The 16840-nt window shown below is 49.7% G+C and overlaps 1 protein-coding gene across 1 annotated transcript in view; it reads right to left on the bottom strand.

The window, feature by feature from the left end:
• TMEM266 (transmembrane protein 266) overlaps positions 1-16840 on the bottom strand; it is a 91554-nt gene that overhangs the window by 51019 nt on the left and 23695 nt on the right. Inside the window, exon 3 of the mRNA XM_054531659.2 lies at positions 14565-14753. Coding sequence (XP_054387634.2) covers positions 14565-14753 — 189 coding nt within the window. The remainder of the gene's footprint in view (positions 1-14564; positions 14754-16840) is intronic.

Here is a 16840-nt window from a genome sequence, read left to right as displayed (position 1 = left end):
AGATGCTGCTGGTGCAGCCACAGCCCTTGGCACAGCCAGCACGCAGCACCCAAGAAACCCGAGACAGCTGCACAATCGCACCTGTGCCACGCTGCTCTGGGCCTGCCCTTTTATTCTCATGCCAGTTCAGTTGTCCCCTGCCCACACTCTGCCCTCAGCGACCCGCCCCTCCGCTGTGCCAGTCTGGGAGTGAGTTCGTGCAGGCCTCCTTGTTGGGGGTGCCACTTGTATCTTGCTCTGTGCACCCCCTCCTCTTGGTAACCCCAGGGCAAGGCACACGGGGGTGACTCGACGGAAGTGGAAGGACAGAAGACCACTGTCAAGGAAAAGATGGTATCCAGGGGATACAGTGGCTGGTGAGGCCTGGCTGCCTTGGAGCAGGGAGGCAGGGAGCCATGGAGACTGGGGATGGGATCCGCCTCCAGGTCACTGGATCTCAACCCAAGCTGCACACTACAGCACCCAACAGAGCTCTTAAGAACCCCAATGCCCAGGCTGCACACCAGACCTCCTGAACAACAACCTCTGTGGGAGGACCCAGGCCTCCTCAGATGACACCAGTGTGCAATCAAGGTGGATGGAAAACCGCTGTTCCAGGTCCTCGATACTCAGTGCAATTTACAGAGCAGCAGCATCAGCATCACCTGGCGCTTGTTAGGAATGCGGCGTCTCCGCCCTTCCCTGTGCTCGCTGAATTTGAGTCTGCATTTCAATGAGATCCCAGGTGCTTTGGGTGAGAACAAATGCTTCTGGTGGCCTACTAAGAGGTAACAGGTATCTTAGAAGGTAAAGGGGGCATGGCAAAGGGAGTCTGGGAGCAGGAGAGATGAGACAAAGAAGGCAAGCCAGGGTCAAGCAGCCCTGGGGCATCAAGGAAATGGTGCAGGCAGGCTGTGTGTATGGGGTGGGGCAAGAGTGTCCAGGTAGGTTCTGGGCTCCTTCGTGAAGAGCAGAAACACAGGGCAGGGCTGCACTAGACTGCAAGACCACAGACCCCAGGGCTCCAGAACAGGGCCCTGGAGGGTGGGTGGGGGGCTGGGAGGCTGCACTGAAACCTCAGGCTTTTGGTTGACCAGTGTTTGAAAATCTCAAGCCGCTAATAAAATTTCATCTGAAATTCAGACGACTCGGACATTCCTAGAAGACTGTGTTTTAGCAGTGAAATAGAATGTGACCAGTTTCAAAAGATTCCTGAGTGGTTCAGTAATAACTCAAGGGGCTTAGTGGGCCAAAGGGGAAATCAGCGTTGACTGTTTAATTAGAGAAGGTGCTTTCCTTCTGTCTTCAGCATCGGCCCATCAAGGCCCCAGGGCTGGTTCTCAGGGTGGTGTTATCCCCAGAATTGCCACGAGATGGCAGGCGTTTCCCAATTTCCTGTCTTGGTGCTGCTGTAGGGAGGGTACAGCTCCAGGGGCCCGGCTTGGGCTGCCAGAGTCTGCAAATACCAACAAGCAGATGGCATGTCCTGGCAGGTGGGCGAGTATTCTACCATAAGGTAGTCACTCTTGAGGCCTCAGAGAAATCCTGGGGTGGGAGGGGAGGCTGAGTACCTTTGCTGCTTCTGCTTCGTAGTCTTAGGTGTTTGCATAAAAATTTCAAAGAATAAATTCTAGAATAGGAAAACAAACTTGACAAACTTCTGGCGGAGGCTTTATATGTGATAAAGCCACAGGGGTGACCTGGAAGGAGCTGGCTCAAGCTACTGCTCCGTCAGGCAGTGTTCCCAAGCCTGGCACTGAAACAGCCCCAATCTGGAAGGGGAAGTAGAGCCGTGTGGCGCTAGGATGGGGAGGGCTGCGCTTGCTCTTGTGGGGCCTGGCCTCTCCCACCCCACAATCCACTATGCAATGGTGTGCAGTGGCTGCCAGGCTGTCTGTGGCTGGGAGGACACGTGGTGGCAGAGAGGGGAGTGACAGCACTGAGTCTCCTGAGGTGCAAGCTGGGGAGTGACTAGAGCAGGGGGACCGTGGAGACCCTCAAGGTATCCTAAAGGGGCTCACAGGCAGTGGAGAGTCACAGCATCAGCCCATCTCCCTGAAGGCAGCCAAACTAGCTAACCCTGTCGGCCCTACTTTGAGATTTTCATCCTTCAAGTTCTCAAGGAAGGAGCTGAGGGAGGTGATCAAAATGAGACTGGAAGCTGCCTGGTAGCAGGAGCCAGATCGAAGCCTGGGGCCCTGGGCTTCCCCAGCTGCTGTCACTCTGCCTTCAGGAAGGCTCTGCTAGACCAAGGGCTCAGAAGCTTTACTGGACTGCAGAGCTCTCCAGCAGTGGATACAAGCTATGCCCTTACACCCCCAAAATGCACAAAACTACAGCACTGTGCATAAAATTCCAGGGAGTGCACGGACTCCTTCAATCTCACTGATGGATCATCTAAGTATACTCAGGCTCCAGGTTAAAGCCGCAGGATTGGGTGATTTGAGGCCCCGCCTAGCTCCACTCGTGCCAGTTCTATGATGCTGAACACCTGTGTCCTGGGTGTCACAGCTGACTTTGCCAATGTTTTTGATGGTCAGCAAAACTCCTGGGTCCCACTTTACTATATTTATTCCAGATGATTAAAATATTGGAGAAAGCCATGAGGCTGACTGAAATGTAACTTCAGTCACATTGATTAATTAAATCACATTGTTTGATTAAACAAACACTTAAGATACATATTGTGCACCAGGAGCTGTTGTGAGCACTTTACAAATGTTAACTCGTCTAGTTGCTTTAAAAGGCAAGTCCTTTTTTCTGTTGTCATGGAGGGGAAAGCCAGACTTTTCCATCTGTTTGGCTGTTGCTGGCAACTACTGTCTCCAAATCACAGTCACACCATTGACTGAACTCTGAGTGCAATCGTTGAGCCTTAGTTTCCTAATCCCCGAAATGGAGATATCTGCTTTGACAGGTTGTTGTGAAATTTAAAAATATTAAAAATAACATATGTCAAGCCCATAACAGTGTTTATCGTATGATCTATGGTGATGATTTAGATACACGGTCATTAGAAGGGGGATGAATAAACTAAACACAGTTTCAACATTCATTCCAACCCAGGCATGGTTCTCATATGCCCACCAAATGCCAGGCACTGTATTGGGTACTGGGCCCAGGAGGGTGATCAGAGCCTTCATCCTCACGGAGCCTACAGCCTTATACATGAACTCTGATGATCCAATGCATTCCTAGTTCTAGAACACTCAAAAGGCAAAACAAATAAGGGGAGGAAAAAGGCAGGAAAGAAATGGGCTCACTGTGTATGACGTCTCTAAAGAGACGCATAATCTCAACCTGTGAGAACCATCAACCCAACGTCTACAGGGATACCCTCTTACACAACATCTGAAATCGTTAGTGGGGCTTCTTTCTCACGCAGAGAGAACCAGAACCACAGGAAAAACACTGCTAAGCTTCCCCTTTGTTCTCTGTACCCAATTTCAGGGCGCAAGCCACAGCAGCACACAGACTCCGAGATGCGGGCTCATAAACACACACCATGAAACCAGAACTCTCAGGGTGGAGGTGAGAGGTGAGTCTCCCAGCGCTCTGGGATAACTAAATAAATTGAAGTTTCCATACCAGCAGCTTCAGTTCTGCAATCAGAGCTAAAGATTAGCCCTGCTGCCTTGCGATGAGAGAGGGAGGAGGGTTGTGTGCAGCTGGGGTCACCAGAGTCTGACATTTGCTTGTCCCAGAATCTCAGATTTCTTGCATCCTCGGAAATGTCAACGCTGGGAAACAGTAGGGTGTGGTGGCAAGAGCTCAGGGTGGGGAATGAGGGGGTGGGGGAAACTGCCATACACTTGGCAACCCCCCACCCAGAGCACAGTGGCCAACACACACCATGGATTGGCTGTCCCTTCTTGGGGGGACCAAGGACACTGATCACACATCTCAGAAGGGCTGGCATGTAGGTGGGCTGTGCTCAAGGAGCCACTTGTCAAGTCCTTGGCAAGGGGTTCAAAGTTGACTTAGGGGTGGAAGTGAGGTGCTATTGGATGAAGTGCCTGTAAGGTCCCCGCCACCCTGAAGTCCTCAATTCTGGAAACTGGCCCCAAGTCTGAGAATCTCCTTGTGCTGTGCTTGGAGGACAGGGCTGACCTGGAGGCGGTCAGCTTCCTACCGGGTGAGAACGAGGGAACAAATCGGCACCCCACCCACCAGCTCTCTGCAGGTTTGCTGTGGTTTGGCAAATCCTAGGTCAGCCACGATCTCCCTCCTTCTGTTTGGCCAAAGTCAATATTCAGGTGCTTCCGCAGATGACTGGGGACTCCCATTCCGTCCCAGTACCATAAATTCACCTAACTTTCCTGGCCACGCATTTAAACTTTCCTCCCCTCTCTCCAGGAAACGTCCCCGACACACCCCCAACCCAGGTGGTCGGAGGCGCTCCGCCGCCATCTAGCGGTCACCCGCCGCTGTACACCCTGCGCCTTGTGAGCAGTTGGGGACGGACGGATATTTTGCTGAGAAATAATACATCCGTGAATGTATTGCCTTTTTTCCTTTTCCTTTTTTTTTTTTTTTGTACAGGGTCTCACTCTGTTGACCAGGCTGGAGTGCACTGGTGCGATCCTGAGTAGCTGGGGCTACTGGTGCACACTACCACGCCTGGCTAAATTTTTGTAGAGAGGGGTTCTCACACTCCAGGCTAGTCTCCAACTCCTGGCCTCAAGCGATCCGCAGGCCTCGGCCTCCCAAAGTGTTGGGATTACAGGCGTGAGCCACTGCAACCGGACTTAATTGATTTCTTTAGGAAACTTCTCTGGGGTTCCTGGACTACAGGAAAGGCAGCTAACCAGTGCTCATCAGGAAAACTGTTTTCGTCTAAATTAAACTTTTATTCCGTTGTTGGGGCATCAAGAATTCTCCTGGAAACCGGAGCCTACTAAAAATATCAAGGGAGTGAGGGGTCACAGGGTCAGTTTGGGGTCCAGGGACAGCTGACTTGCTAGAGAAAGGGGTGGTGTTTTATTATAGACAATCTCACTGGCATCAAAAAAGTGGATTATTGAAGCTCCTTTCTTTTCCTCCCTGAGAAAAAAAGGATGCAAAGCCATCCTAAATTATGTGATGCCGAATTTCCAGACTCTGCAGTTGCATGGCCATGGCAGGGATCAATCTGCCTCACAACCCTGAACCCCAAAAGGCTTTTCCTTCCTCTACCAGGACGTTAAAACCTTACCAAGTGAAGTTGGCATGTTCTGAGGCAAATCTGATTTCCTTCTTCTAGGGTGACTTTGTGGAGAAGGCATGGAATTAGCAGGGATGCTCAGAGGTGAGCCAGCCAACAACCACAGCAGTAACTTCTGAGGCACAAGAAGCCTGGGGCCTCCCTTGCAGCTCCTCAACTCCACAGAGATCTAGGGACCAGCTCCCAGCTCCCTCCAAACACTCCAAACAGAACTGGGCTTCCCCTTCTCTTCTAATCCTTATTTGCATGCAGCCCCACCCATTCACTCACTGATTCATTCATTCAAGTCATTCCTTGAGAGGTCAACACCCCTGTTCCAGGCTCAAGTGATCTGATCCCTGCCGTGAGGCAGCCCCTGGCCCGGTACTGGAGACAGACTTGTAAAGAGAGGAGCAGAGCTCATTGTCCCCCCTGGGTGTGGTGATGGAGGTAGGCAAGGTGCTGTGGGTACACTGAGATGAGGACCTAGCCTGGTGGGGTTGGAGGACAGAAGACTTTCTGGAGGCTGTAGCCCTCAAGCCAGACAGTACAGGAAGAGAGAAGGGTATTTTGGGCTATGGCTTAGTAGGTCCCTACCCCTCCTTTCTCTTTGTCCCCAGTCTTTGCTCACTGGCATATCTAAAATTATTTCAGTCCTTATTTAGAGATGTTTGCTATATTGGGTCTGTCTTATTTTTCTAACCTGACATCCCAAAAAATATCCCTGTGCCCCCATTATGTTTTTTTCCTCTGAGTGTAAAGTTCTGGCGGAAATGTGCTGTTGGCATCATCTCTAAGTAATAACATCCATTTACATCTGCCCAAGACCCAAACTTCCTCCAAGCTTCTCCTGCCTAGGAGTCCAGCCCTGACCTCTCAGGCTGGGCCTTTTAGAACCCTAAGATATAAATAACTGTCTTACTATACACTGAATATCTTTCATTTCTTACTTTATTTTTATTTTCGACAAAAACTATCCCATGACCATCTCTGCACCCTCTTTTCACTAAAAAGATGGGGAGCATCTTTATCTCTATGTGAGCACAGAGTGTCATTTATAAAGTGGGGATGACGACCCCCGCCTTGCACCACCATTTCTCCTACGGGGCTGTGGGCCTCTCTAGGGTGGAGACTCTGGTCTCTCTGAATTTTCTCTTTTGTTGCCTGTGGTCTCACCCAGACCCTGAAAACTAACCAGACCTTCAGTGTACTGTACTTGGTTAAGAGAAAACAGAACTTCCATTCTGCACCATGATTCTTGCAAATTCAATGTCACTCTTCCAAAGATCGATGATTGGCTCACCGACAGCCTCACTGACAGCCTCACTTTTCTGTACTTCACTTTTCCACCATTGAGTGGGATGACATCTGATAAGAACATCACATAACGAGAACAAGAAACTAGGGGCTCTGGTTATGTGCAAACACAAAGCCCCAGCACTGTCCACCAGGACAATGGACACTGGTCCAACTGCACTGGAATGAAAGCATCAACTGACCAAGTCATTGAAGAAACAGCCTAAGAAGGCAGAGCTTTCCCAAACCAAACAATGTCTAGAGACACTGGATGAAAGTAAGAGCTAATTTGAGACTGAAAGTTATGAAAGGAGAACTGGCTTCCTTAAAAGCTGTGGATGATTCTCTCACTAATGTTCACACTACCCCGTCCTACTGGAGTAACAGTGATGTACTTTGGGAAATGATACCGTTTAAGGGGTAGGCCTGATTGGCTTATGGATTTTCTGTGCCTTGTCATGTGACCCAATTCTAGCCAAACACATGAAGGAGACAGCTGCTGGAGGCTTCTGGGAAAGTTCTTTGTTGCTCTTAGAAGACAGTGATGGGCAGTCACTCTTACTTGCCAGACATGAACGAGGAAGGATGTGGCCTGATGACCACAGGCAGCCCTCTTGGAAGGAACCAGTGGAAATCGCTGGTTCCTGTTGCAGCAGGAAGGAGGCCTGGGGTGCTTGTAAATGAGCCGAAGTGTACATGTGGCTCATTTTGGTAGTAATGGGCTGGTGAGGTCCAGGTTCCACACGTTGGGGGTCACATGGCTCTCAGAAGCCATGCGATGAAGTTTACAGCATCAAGATGAAGCCGACACTGCGGCCAGCAGAGTGCAGAGATGAAAGGAATCTGGTTCTTGTTGGCACTGGTGAGTCTCTGGACCAACCTCAAAGCCGCCCTTGCCCTGGACTCCATGGTACCTGGATCAGTGAGTGTGAGATGGGTTTTCTGTTACATGCAGTCCAAAGCAACTGGCTGATGGAATTACCAATCCTTCATGAGAATGGTGTAGAGAAGAGATATTAAGGCAGTAGAGATTTACAAGACTTGGAGATGATGGAGTTTGAGGCATGAAGGAGAAGACATTGAGCTGGCCCCTGAGGTTATCCATGTAACAGGGCATTGTGAGTGGCTCAGCTGGGGTGCAGATACCTCCCGTTCCCCTTCTCCCCTTCTCCTGAGTGTCTTTTCACCTCTGTGGACACGCATGAAGGTTTCTGTGTGATCACTATTGAGGGAGGGAGGCACCTGGTTGGGGGTGGGGGTAGAGGCAGGGAGGGAGAGGCAGATGATGCAGCAGGCATGATGTGCCAGCCCAGCTTCTTGGGTTGAACTGGTGACCTGGGTGTTGGGTGGTGAAGGCCAGAAGCACATAGGACTGGAGCTGGGGCCATAAGCTGCGCATTGACAGCATGGTACAGGCTTGGCATGGGGGTAGCTTTCCTTCCTCACTCTGCATGGAGCCCACACTGCATGGGCTTTGGGTTTCTGAAGCCCCTCAACTTGGTACTGGCACTCCCAGAAGGGACACCATTGGCAGCAGTAGCTTCATGGGCACTGGACATGGTCAGAGGGAGCCAGAGCAAGGCAGGAGGAACACAGACTCCAGGGTGACTACGGCTGACTACAGGTGACTAGAGGTGACCACAGCAGGCTTCATGTCGCTTTGGGGCATGTTGGAACCCACTGGTACCTGCTGCAGCAGGAAAGAGAAGTAGGTGCTTGTTAATGAGCCGAAATGCACAAGGCTCATGTTGGTAGTAATGGGTGGGTGAGGTATAGGTTCTACTGGTTAGGGGTCCTAGAAAATACATATTGAGAAAAGACAGTTCAATCTGGGGCTTGCTGGGTTTGAGATGGCCAGGACAGGCAGGCCTTGTTTCCTCAGGCTGGATTTGAGTGCTGTCACTGAAAAGGCAGTTTTTAGCAATGACTCGGGTGAGACAAGAACATTTCTCCTCTCAAGTATGCAGCCAACTCAGAGGCAGAAGAATAGATCATTCCACAGACACTCATTAGGATTCTGAGATACGTTTGGGATCCCTGTGAATATGTCCACGAAAGTAGCTGGATCTAAGTCGGGAGTTTGAGAGAGAGAGAGAGAGATCTAGGCTAGAGACACAACTTTGAATGTTACCAGTTGAAGGAGATTAGTTTAAGTAATAGGAATGGATGAAATTACCCAGTGTGTAAAATTAGTAGAGTGAAAATGGCCAAAGGCAGAAAACAAAGAACCCAACATTTAAAGAACAAGCAGAGGAACCTCAAACAATTTTTAAAAGGCCCGGAAGGAACAGCCAGAGGAGGAGGAGGAAAATCAGGAGAAGGGCTGGGCATGGTGGCTCATGCCTGTAACCCCAGCACTCAGGGAGGCCGAGGCAGGAGAATCGCTTGAGCCCAAGAGTTCAAGACCAGCTTGGGCAACATGGCGAGACCCTGTCTCTATTTAAAAAATTAAATAAAAAAGAAAACCAGGAGGTCATGGTTATAACAGCAGACACAAGGAGGCTGGAGAGGGAGGGAGTAGCTGACAGTTTCAAATGCTGGACAGAGGACAATAAGGATCGTAGCAACAAGGAAGTGGCTGATGCCCTTGAGAACAGTTTCCATGGTGTGGACGAGGCCGAAGCTGGACTGCAGCAGATTGAGACATGAATGGGAGGGGTGAAGGGGAGGTAGCAAGTGTCATGAGGCTTTCAAGAAGTTTGACTTCAAAGAAAAAGAGAGGTAATGGTGGCTAGCAGGGACGTGGAGTCAGGGGAGGACACGAGACTGGAGTGTGATGACATGAGGAGGTAACTGATGAAGCAGGTGCCTGAGAAGGCGGGAGGGGAAGGCAATCAGAGCTCAAGGAATGGGGCAGGTCCTAAAAGGGAGGAAGGAAGAGACCGGGGTGCGGTGCAGCCCATCCATGACTGTGCCTACTTTCTGAGGGTACTGGGAGAGGAGGTCATCTGCTGAGGGCAAGAAAGAGGGGACTTGAGGCAGACACAAGTGATCAGAACTGGCCACCTTGGGACTAACCAGGACCGCAGAGGAGGACTGCCAGGCAAAACTGAGAATCAAGTCGAGGCTGGAGACCTTGAGTCTGGGGAGGTACCCAGTCTGCACAGTCATATGATTTTCCTCCCTGAGCCGTCGGCAGCCTGAGTGCAGAGGTGAAGAGAGGAGCAGCAGACAGCTCTGCTGTTTGGGCTCTGCTAAGCAGCTATCTGGAGGACAAAGGGCTTCTAGGCAAGTCAAGGAGCTTGGCCAACATGGGGCTCTGACTTCACATCAAGGCGACTCCTCCTTCTTCCTCACCCCGCAGGACTTTCATGGACTTCAAGCATACCAAACCACCTCACACCCATTAGGAAGGCTGCTATCAACAAAAAGGAAAATAGCCAGTGTTGGTGAAGACAAGGAGAAATCACAGCCCTCATGCACTGTCAGGTGGAATGTAAAACAGTGCAGCAGCCACTGCAGAAAGCAGTATGGCAGTTCCTCGGAAAGTCAAAAATAGAATTACCCTGTGAGCCAGCAATTCCCGCTTTTGGATATATACCCAAAAGCATTGAAAGCAGGGTATTATTATTATTATTATTATTATTATTATTATTATTATTTTGAGACGGAGTCTCGCTCTGTCACCCAGGCTGGAGTGCAGTGTTGGTGTGATCTCAACTCACTGCAACCTCTGCCTCCCAGGTTCAAGTGATTCTCCTGCCTCAGCCTCCCAAGTAGCAGGGATTACAGGCATGCATCACCATACCTGGCTAATTTTTGTATTTTTAGTAGAGACGGGGTTTTGCCATGTTGGCCAGGCTGCTCTCGAACTGCTGACCTCAGGTGATCCGCCTACCTCGGCCTCCCAAAGTGCTGGGATTACAGGTGTGAGCCACTGCACCCGGCCTGAAAGCAGGGTTTTGAAGAGATATTTGTACAGGCCTGTTCATAGCAGTATTATTCACAGTAGCTAAAATATGGACACATTTGAGAAAAAACAGTCCAGTGTGGGGTGTGTCCACTGACAGATGAATGGATAAACAAAGTGTGGTATAGTCACACAGTGGACGATTATTCAGTTTTAAAAAGGAAAGAAATTCTGACACATGCTACAACATGGATGAACCTTGTGGACATTATGCTAAGTAAAATAAGCCAGTTATAAAAAGACAAATACTGCATGATTTCACTTATAGGAGGCACTTAGAGTAGTCGAATTCAAAGGGACAGAAAGTCGAATAGTGGTTTCCAGTGGCTGGAGGAGTAGGGGAACACGAAGCTACTGTTTACTGGGTATAGAGTTTCTAGTTTGCAAGAAGAAGAGTTCCGGGGATGCATGCTGGTTATAGTTACCCAACAATGTGTATGTCCTTAATGCCACTGAAGCCTACGCTTAGGAATGGTTAAGATGGTACATTTTGTTACATGCAATTTACCACATTTTTAAAAAATGCTTTTTTAAAAAAGTATACTGAGGCTAGGCACTGTGGCTCACGCCTGTAATCCCAGCACTTTAGGATGCAGAAGCAGGCAGATCACTTGAGGTCAGGAGTTTGAGACCAGCCCGGGCAATATGGTGAAACCCCGTCTCTACTAAAAAAAAAAAAAAAAAAAAAAATTAGCTGGGCGTGATTGCACGCATCTGTAATCCCAGTTACTTGGGAGGCTGAAGTGGGAGGATCGCTTAAACCTGGGAGACAGAGGTTGCAGTGAGCCAAGATCGTGCCACTACACTGCAGCCTGGGCGACAAAGCAAGACTTTGTCTCAAAAAAAAAAGTATACTGAGAAGTTAAAGGCATTGGACAGGGTAGCTAGAAGTGGAATCACATGGGCAATGCATGTTCACCCACAGTCACAGCCATGATGTTGGAAAGGGACGGCTGAGAAGTGGAAGCCCAGTGCTGCTAGCCAGGATCAAGGGATCAGGATCACAGAGATAGGGCTCTATTCCCGTCTCTGTCATTTTTTGTTGTTGTTGAGACAGGGTCTCACTCTGTTGCCCAGGCTAGAGTGCAATGGAGCAATCATAGCTCACTAAAGCCTCGACCTCCTGGGCTCAAGTGATCCTCCCACTTCAGCCTCTGAAGCAGCTAGGATGACAGGTGCGTGCCACCATGCCTGGCTAATTTTTTTTTTTTTTGTAGAGATGGGGTTTTGCCATGTTGCACAGGCTGGTCTTGAACTCCTGGGCTCAAGTGATCCTCTCACCTCAGCCTCCCAAAGTGCTGGGATTACAGGCATGAACTAGCATGCCCCGCCCCCGTCTCTGTCACTGTGTGACCTTCGGCAAGTTCCTCGTACTCCCTGGGCCCTGCTGTCTTTGAGAAGGTTTAGAATGGATGGTTTTGGTCTCTTCCAGCTCTATCGGTCTCAGGTTCAGGGAAATTGAAAAGCCCTGAAATATCACGGAACTCAAGAACACTGGGAGGTGGGCAGCGGGGCCACGGAGCACTTTCTTGCCAGGGTCCCTGAGGTCTCTTCATTCCCTACAGAAAAGGTAGGAAGAGGCATCCTGGACAAGACTGAAACCAAGCTGAGAGCTGTAAATGAGGACTCTTCCTTTTGTTTTCCATTGCCCCAGAAAGGGCCGGGTTGGACATTTTGGGAAAACCCCAGGAAATGCAGTAAGAGCCAAGAAGCCTCGCGGAGACGGGCCGTTCCTCCCTCGCAGTGTGTTTTTGCTTCGCTTCAGTTTCCCCTGGCTTCGGTCCTGTGCCTGCGCTTCCTTCCTCCAGGAAGCCCTCTGGCTGCCAATCGGGGCCCCCAGCCGAGAGCTCCAGCAGCGAGGCAGATCCCTTCCCCGGGCTGCTTCCTATTTACCCAACAGGAACAGTTGGGTACCCTCCAGGCACACCTGGAGATTCAAATCAAATCAAAAGCCTCTCTGCCTTGCAGGCGCTTCATTTGGATTCGTTTGGGAAGAAACCTTGCAAAGGCCAAATTTAGAGGCAAATTGAATGATAAGGCAAAGCCTCTGCCAGCCTTGGGGTTCAGGCTAGGGAGTGATACACAGGGGATACCTGGGAAGGGGTACACCACAGCATACTACCCCTGAAAGGGGGCACATCACAGTGTGGTACACCTGGTGGGGGAACACCCATAGCAAGGTCCACCCGCGGTGCCGTAACAGCCACAGGGGGCACATGTGGACACTGCTTTGCTCCGAACCAGAATCCCTGGAGGTTTCCCCGCTTTTCTCCGTACCATCCTACTCTCCACGTGAAAAGGGCCTAACGCAGGCTAGGCCGGGGCAGGAAATGAATTCTCCGAAATAGCTAGGGCATGTTAGACGGCTGCACTACTGCTTTTGACCACTAGAGAGCAGTGACGCAGCGACTTGCTGGGTGCTCAGGGAAGGACCCACCAGCTACATCATTTGCAGAGCCCAGTGAAAATGTGGGGCTTCTTAAGAATTTCAAGAAAGCAGCGGCAGAGCATTTAGCCAAGTGTTGGAACCCTTCTAAGCACGGGGCTCTGCGCTACTGCACAGGTCACATGTGCACGAAGCTGGCCCTGGCCCAGGGGCCTCAGGTTTTAGCCCGGCCTTCAAGATGGTAGGGACCTGACAGAGCTCAGGACAGCGCTGCCACTGCAGGTGTCCCTTAGCTGCCACCTGCTTGCCTGTCCTTTTTTATCCAGTGTCCTGATGACAATATGCATAATACTTGGAAAAATTATATTTTCAGAGAAAGCCACTGGGGTGTAGTTTCTGCAAAAAAAGGTGTGTGGTTTCACCATTGTTAGGAGGTTTATCTCAGGAAGTGGGAAGCTCCTTCCAGAAGCAAGCCCAGGGAATCCAAGCACTGCAAATTTAGCTTTAGCTAAGGCTTCTCGTTTGCTTCTAAAATACCTGACAACCCTTCATTTTTATATTCAAAGCAGCCAGCATGTTCCAAAGTGTTTACCGGCACCCAGGAAAGAAAAGTCCAGAACTGGCTCCTAAGGTCCTGCCAGTATTTACAATTCTGTGTCTAAGAGTCACAGGGCGAAGCTAGGGAAAGCCCTTGTCAGAGTTGGAAGTCTGATCTGCTGTGTGACCCTAGGACCTGTTCCCACCCCTCTTTGGACTTCAGCTACACCACCAAGCCCCATGAAATCAAGGACATCAAACTGGTGTGTCTCCCCTGCCCCACCCAGCTCTTGCCCTCTACCACTCACCTTCAGGAAGTATGTTTGTAAGACAGACCACGCTAATGAGAAGTGAACTGGGAAACGAAGGCATCCAAGCTGATTGACAAGCTAAGTAGGAGGAGGTAAGGACCACCTTTTTGAATTGCGGACCCACATATTCTGCATGCCTTCCCTGGAAAGGGAGTGCCCTAATGTCTGCAGAGCTCCTAGCCGAATTCTCTAGATTCCCTTACATCCTAAGCATGTTCCTGCATGTAGGGTACATTCTTCCTGGTCACTTCCTAGTGAGAGTCTGCTTCATAAAGGGAAAGTGCAGCTCAAGTCCATCCCTTATGGGCTCTGTGACCTTGGGCGAGTCCCTAATCACTGTGGGTCTCCTTCTTCCCAAGCGTACATAGAGGGGATTGGATGGGTCATTAAGGAGTGCCTCGGTCCTAAAATAAATTTTATGATTCTCCCAAGAGGTCACCTAAGAGGTGGTCCGTCTGGCAGGTATTGTCTGTGCCCAGTGCCTTTTTCTGAGGAAGTAACGCGTGAGTAGGAAAAGGGCCTGAGTGGTCTGCTGTGAACCTCTGCTGTCTCACTAGTTAGCATCTCTCATCTTGGCTGCTGCTTCTTGGAAGATATCCATAGAAACCCAGGGAATTTTTTGTTTGTTTGTTTTTTGAGACAGAGTTTTACTCTTGTCACCCAGGCTAGAGTGCAATGGTGCAATCTCAGCTCAATGCAACCTCCGCCTCTCGGGTTCAAGCAATTCTCCTGCCTCAGCCTCCTGAGTAGCTGAGATTACAGGGCTGCACCACCACGCTCGGCTGATTTTTATATTTTTAGTAGAGACGGGGTTTTACCATGTTGGCCAGGCTGGTCTCGAACTCCTGACCTCAGGTGATCTGCCCGCCTCTGCCTCCCAAAGTGCTGGGATTACAGGTGTGAGCCACCACGCCTAGCCTAACCCAAGGACTTCTTAGCTAGCTCAATGGTCCCAGCACCTACCCTTCTCTTTGGTAATCTTCGTCCAGATTTGACAGGAGCTGCGAGCCCGCCGTGGAGAGATCGACAGCAGCCAGGGGCAAGTCCCGATAGGCAAAGTTCACCAGCTGCACAGGAGCAATGCTCTTGGTTTCTTCGTCTACTTGTTGGGAGATGATCTCAACTTCAGAAATTCCTCCTTCTATGACAGGCCTGGGTTGGAGAGGAGGAACAATGGGAAAGAGTTATCTTCAAGGGCCAAAAAATTCTTCCATTCCTCAAGGAAAGGAGGCAGAATGCTGCTATGCCGGCGGAGGGCTGAGGAAGCTTAAGGTTGCCCCTCTTCCCTTCTGGCCACCCAAGGACTGGACTGAGGCCCTAACAGTCCCATCTCTTTCAATGGTTGGGGAAAAGTGGGAGAATGGGAAGAGGAAGTGCTCAGACCTGGAAATATGAGCTTTAGTGGGGCAGAGTCCTTCATGAAGGGGAGGTAAAGACCCAGGTGGATAACTGCCAGCCCGCAAAACTATGGCTTAGACTTTCAGGACTCTGGGTCACTGGACTCTATATGGGAGTAAGATACTCTTTTAAGTTGTCTCCTGAGTTTCTTTGTAAAGGTGTTTTGAAATGTTTCTATTCTCTATTCCACAATAGAGAAAACAGGTTTCTGTTCATAACTGGATGTACTGTGGTGACAGAGGAGCCTACATGGGGACTTGTAGAGACCTAGTGGGCCTTGGGATGGTGAGGACAGGGGGCTCCAGCTGTCCCTGGTAGCCACTCCCTTCCTGTTTGAACTGGTCCTGCCATATGTCTCTTCTTAAGTTTGGGAATAGGGGATGGCAGTCACTTGATCCAATGTCTGAGGGCTTGTGGGTCTCTTCCTATCTTACTATCAGGCTCACCTTGGGCACCGCCAATAACTAACCACTCCAGTGGCATTCCTGGGCATCTCAGCCAGGGCAGTACCACCTCCCAATCTACCAGGGGATATTTGGCAATTTGTGGAGGCATTTTTGGTTGCCACCATCACCACGGGTGGTCATTATTGACATTTAAGTAGGGCTGGGGATGCTACACATCCTGCAACGTGTCAGTAACGACCAAAAACTGTCCTGCCCACACCCCCACAGCAACCCTGTCCAGAGATGCTGGACTAGAAAACTTTCTCTTAGCTTCCTGGGGCACCATCTTTGGTCCATCCAGTATGTCCTTGATCCTATCTCATCCTGTAGAATCTGAGGGGCTCAGTCTTGTGCCTCTGTCCAAACAATGAGAGTTAGAAAGGAACAATAGTATAATGGCAAGGAGTAAAATTTAAATATTGGAGGGAACATTGAGAGTCAGTGCCCAGGGTAATGAGGGCCCAGTTTTAATACTGAGATGGCAGTCCTGTCTGCTGTAAACTGCTCTTGGGCTCTGGTGCTGGTTTGAATGCCAACTTCTGCAGGGCTCCTCCTGAACCTCAGTTTCTCCAATCAGAACATGAGGAGGTAAAATAGAATATTCCTAAGGGCTGTTCCTTCTCACTCTATGATCTGACATAGATAACAGACATATGGAGAAGATCGGAAGAGCTCCAGAGTGACAAGTCCCTATACTTGTGTGGGAGCTCTAAATTCTAAACTTTTCCAACAACCATTGAAATCTAACCAATAATACACAGCTGCAGGCTGGGCGTGGTGGCTCACGCCTGTAATCCCAACACCTTGGGAGGCCAAGGCAGGTGGATCACCTGAGGTTAGGAGTTCAAGACCAGCCTGACCAGCATGGTGAAACCGTCTCTACTAAAAATACACAAAATTAGCCGGATGTGGTGGCGCATGCCTGTAATCCCAGCTACCTGGGAGGCTGAGGCAGGAGAATCGCTTGAACCCGGGAGGTGGAGGTTGCAATGAGCTGAGATTGGGCCATTGCACTCCAACCTGGGCAACAAGAGTGAAACTCTGTCTCAAAAGAAAAAAAAAAAACCCACAGCTGCAGTTATCCCGGAAGTTCAGAGATTAATCTACCTACTTTTCTTTTGCTTGGATTATCTGATAACTAAGGAGAAAGTGAGATTTTTATTTGAATGCCACAGACTGGCTGCCTCGACCACCTGAATTCACCAAGTAATTTCTAATGCCCAATTCTCATTTGTAGGCCTTATTTAAACCTTTGCTTTTTGCTACCTGTCAAGCACAGATAATAGTACTCATCATTGCTTGACATTTACAAAATTACTCAAGATCTTTAAAGGAAACAGAATATGAGGTTTCAATGTTTCTCAACAATTGATATAAAAGTGTGGGTGTTTATGG

This window comes from Pongo abelii, chromosome 16 (assembly GCF_028885655.2).
Source record: "Pongo abelii isolate AG06213 chromosome 16, NHGRI_mPonAbe1-v2.0_pri, whole genome shotgun sequence".
Lineage (NCBI taxonomy): Eukaryota > Metazoa > Chordata > Mammalia > Primates > Hominidae > Pongo > Pongo abelii.
Note: the sequence above shows the minus strand (reverse complement) of the source record. Positions and strands in the feature narration are given on the sequence as shown.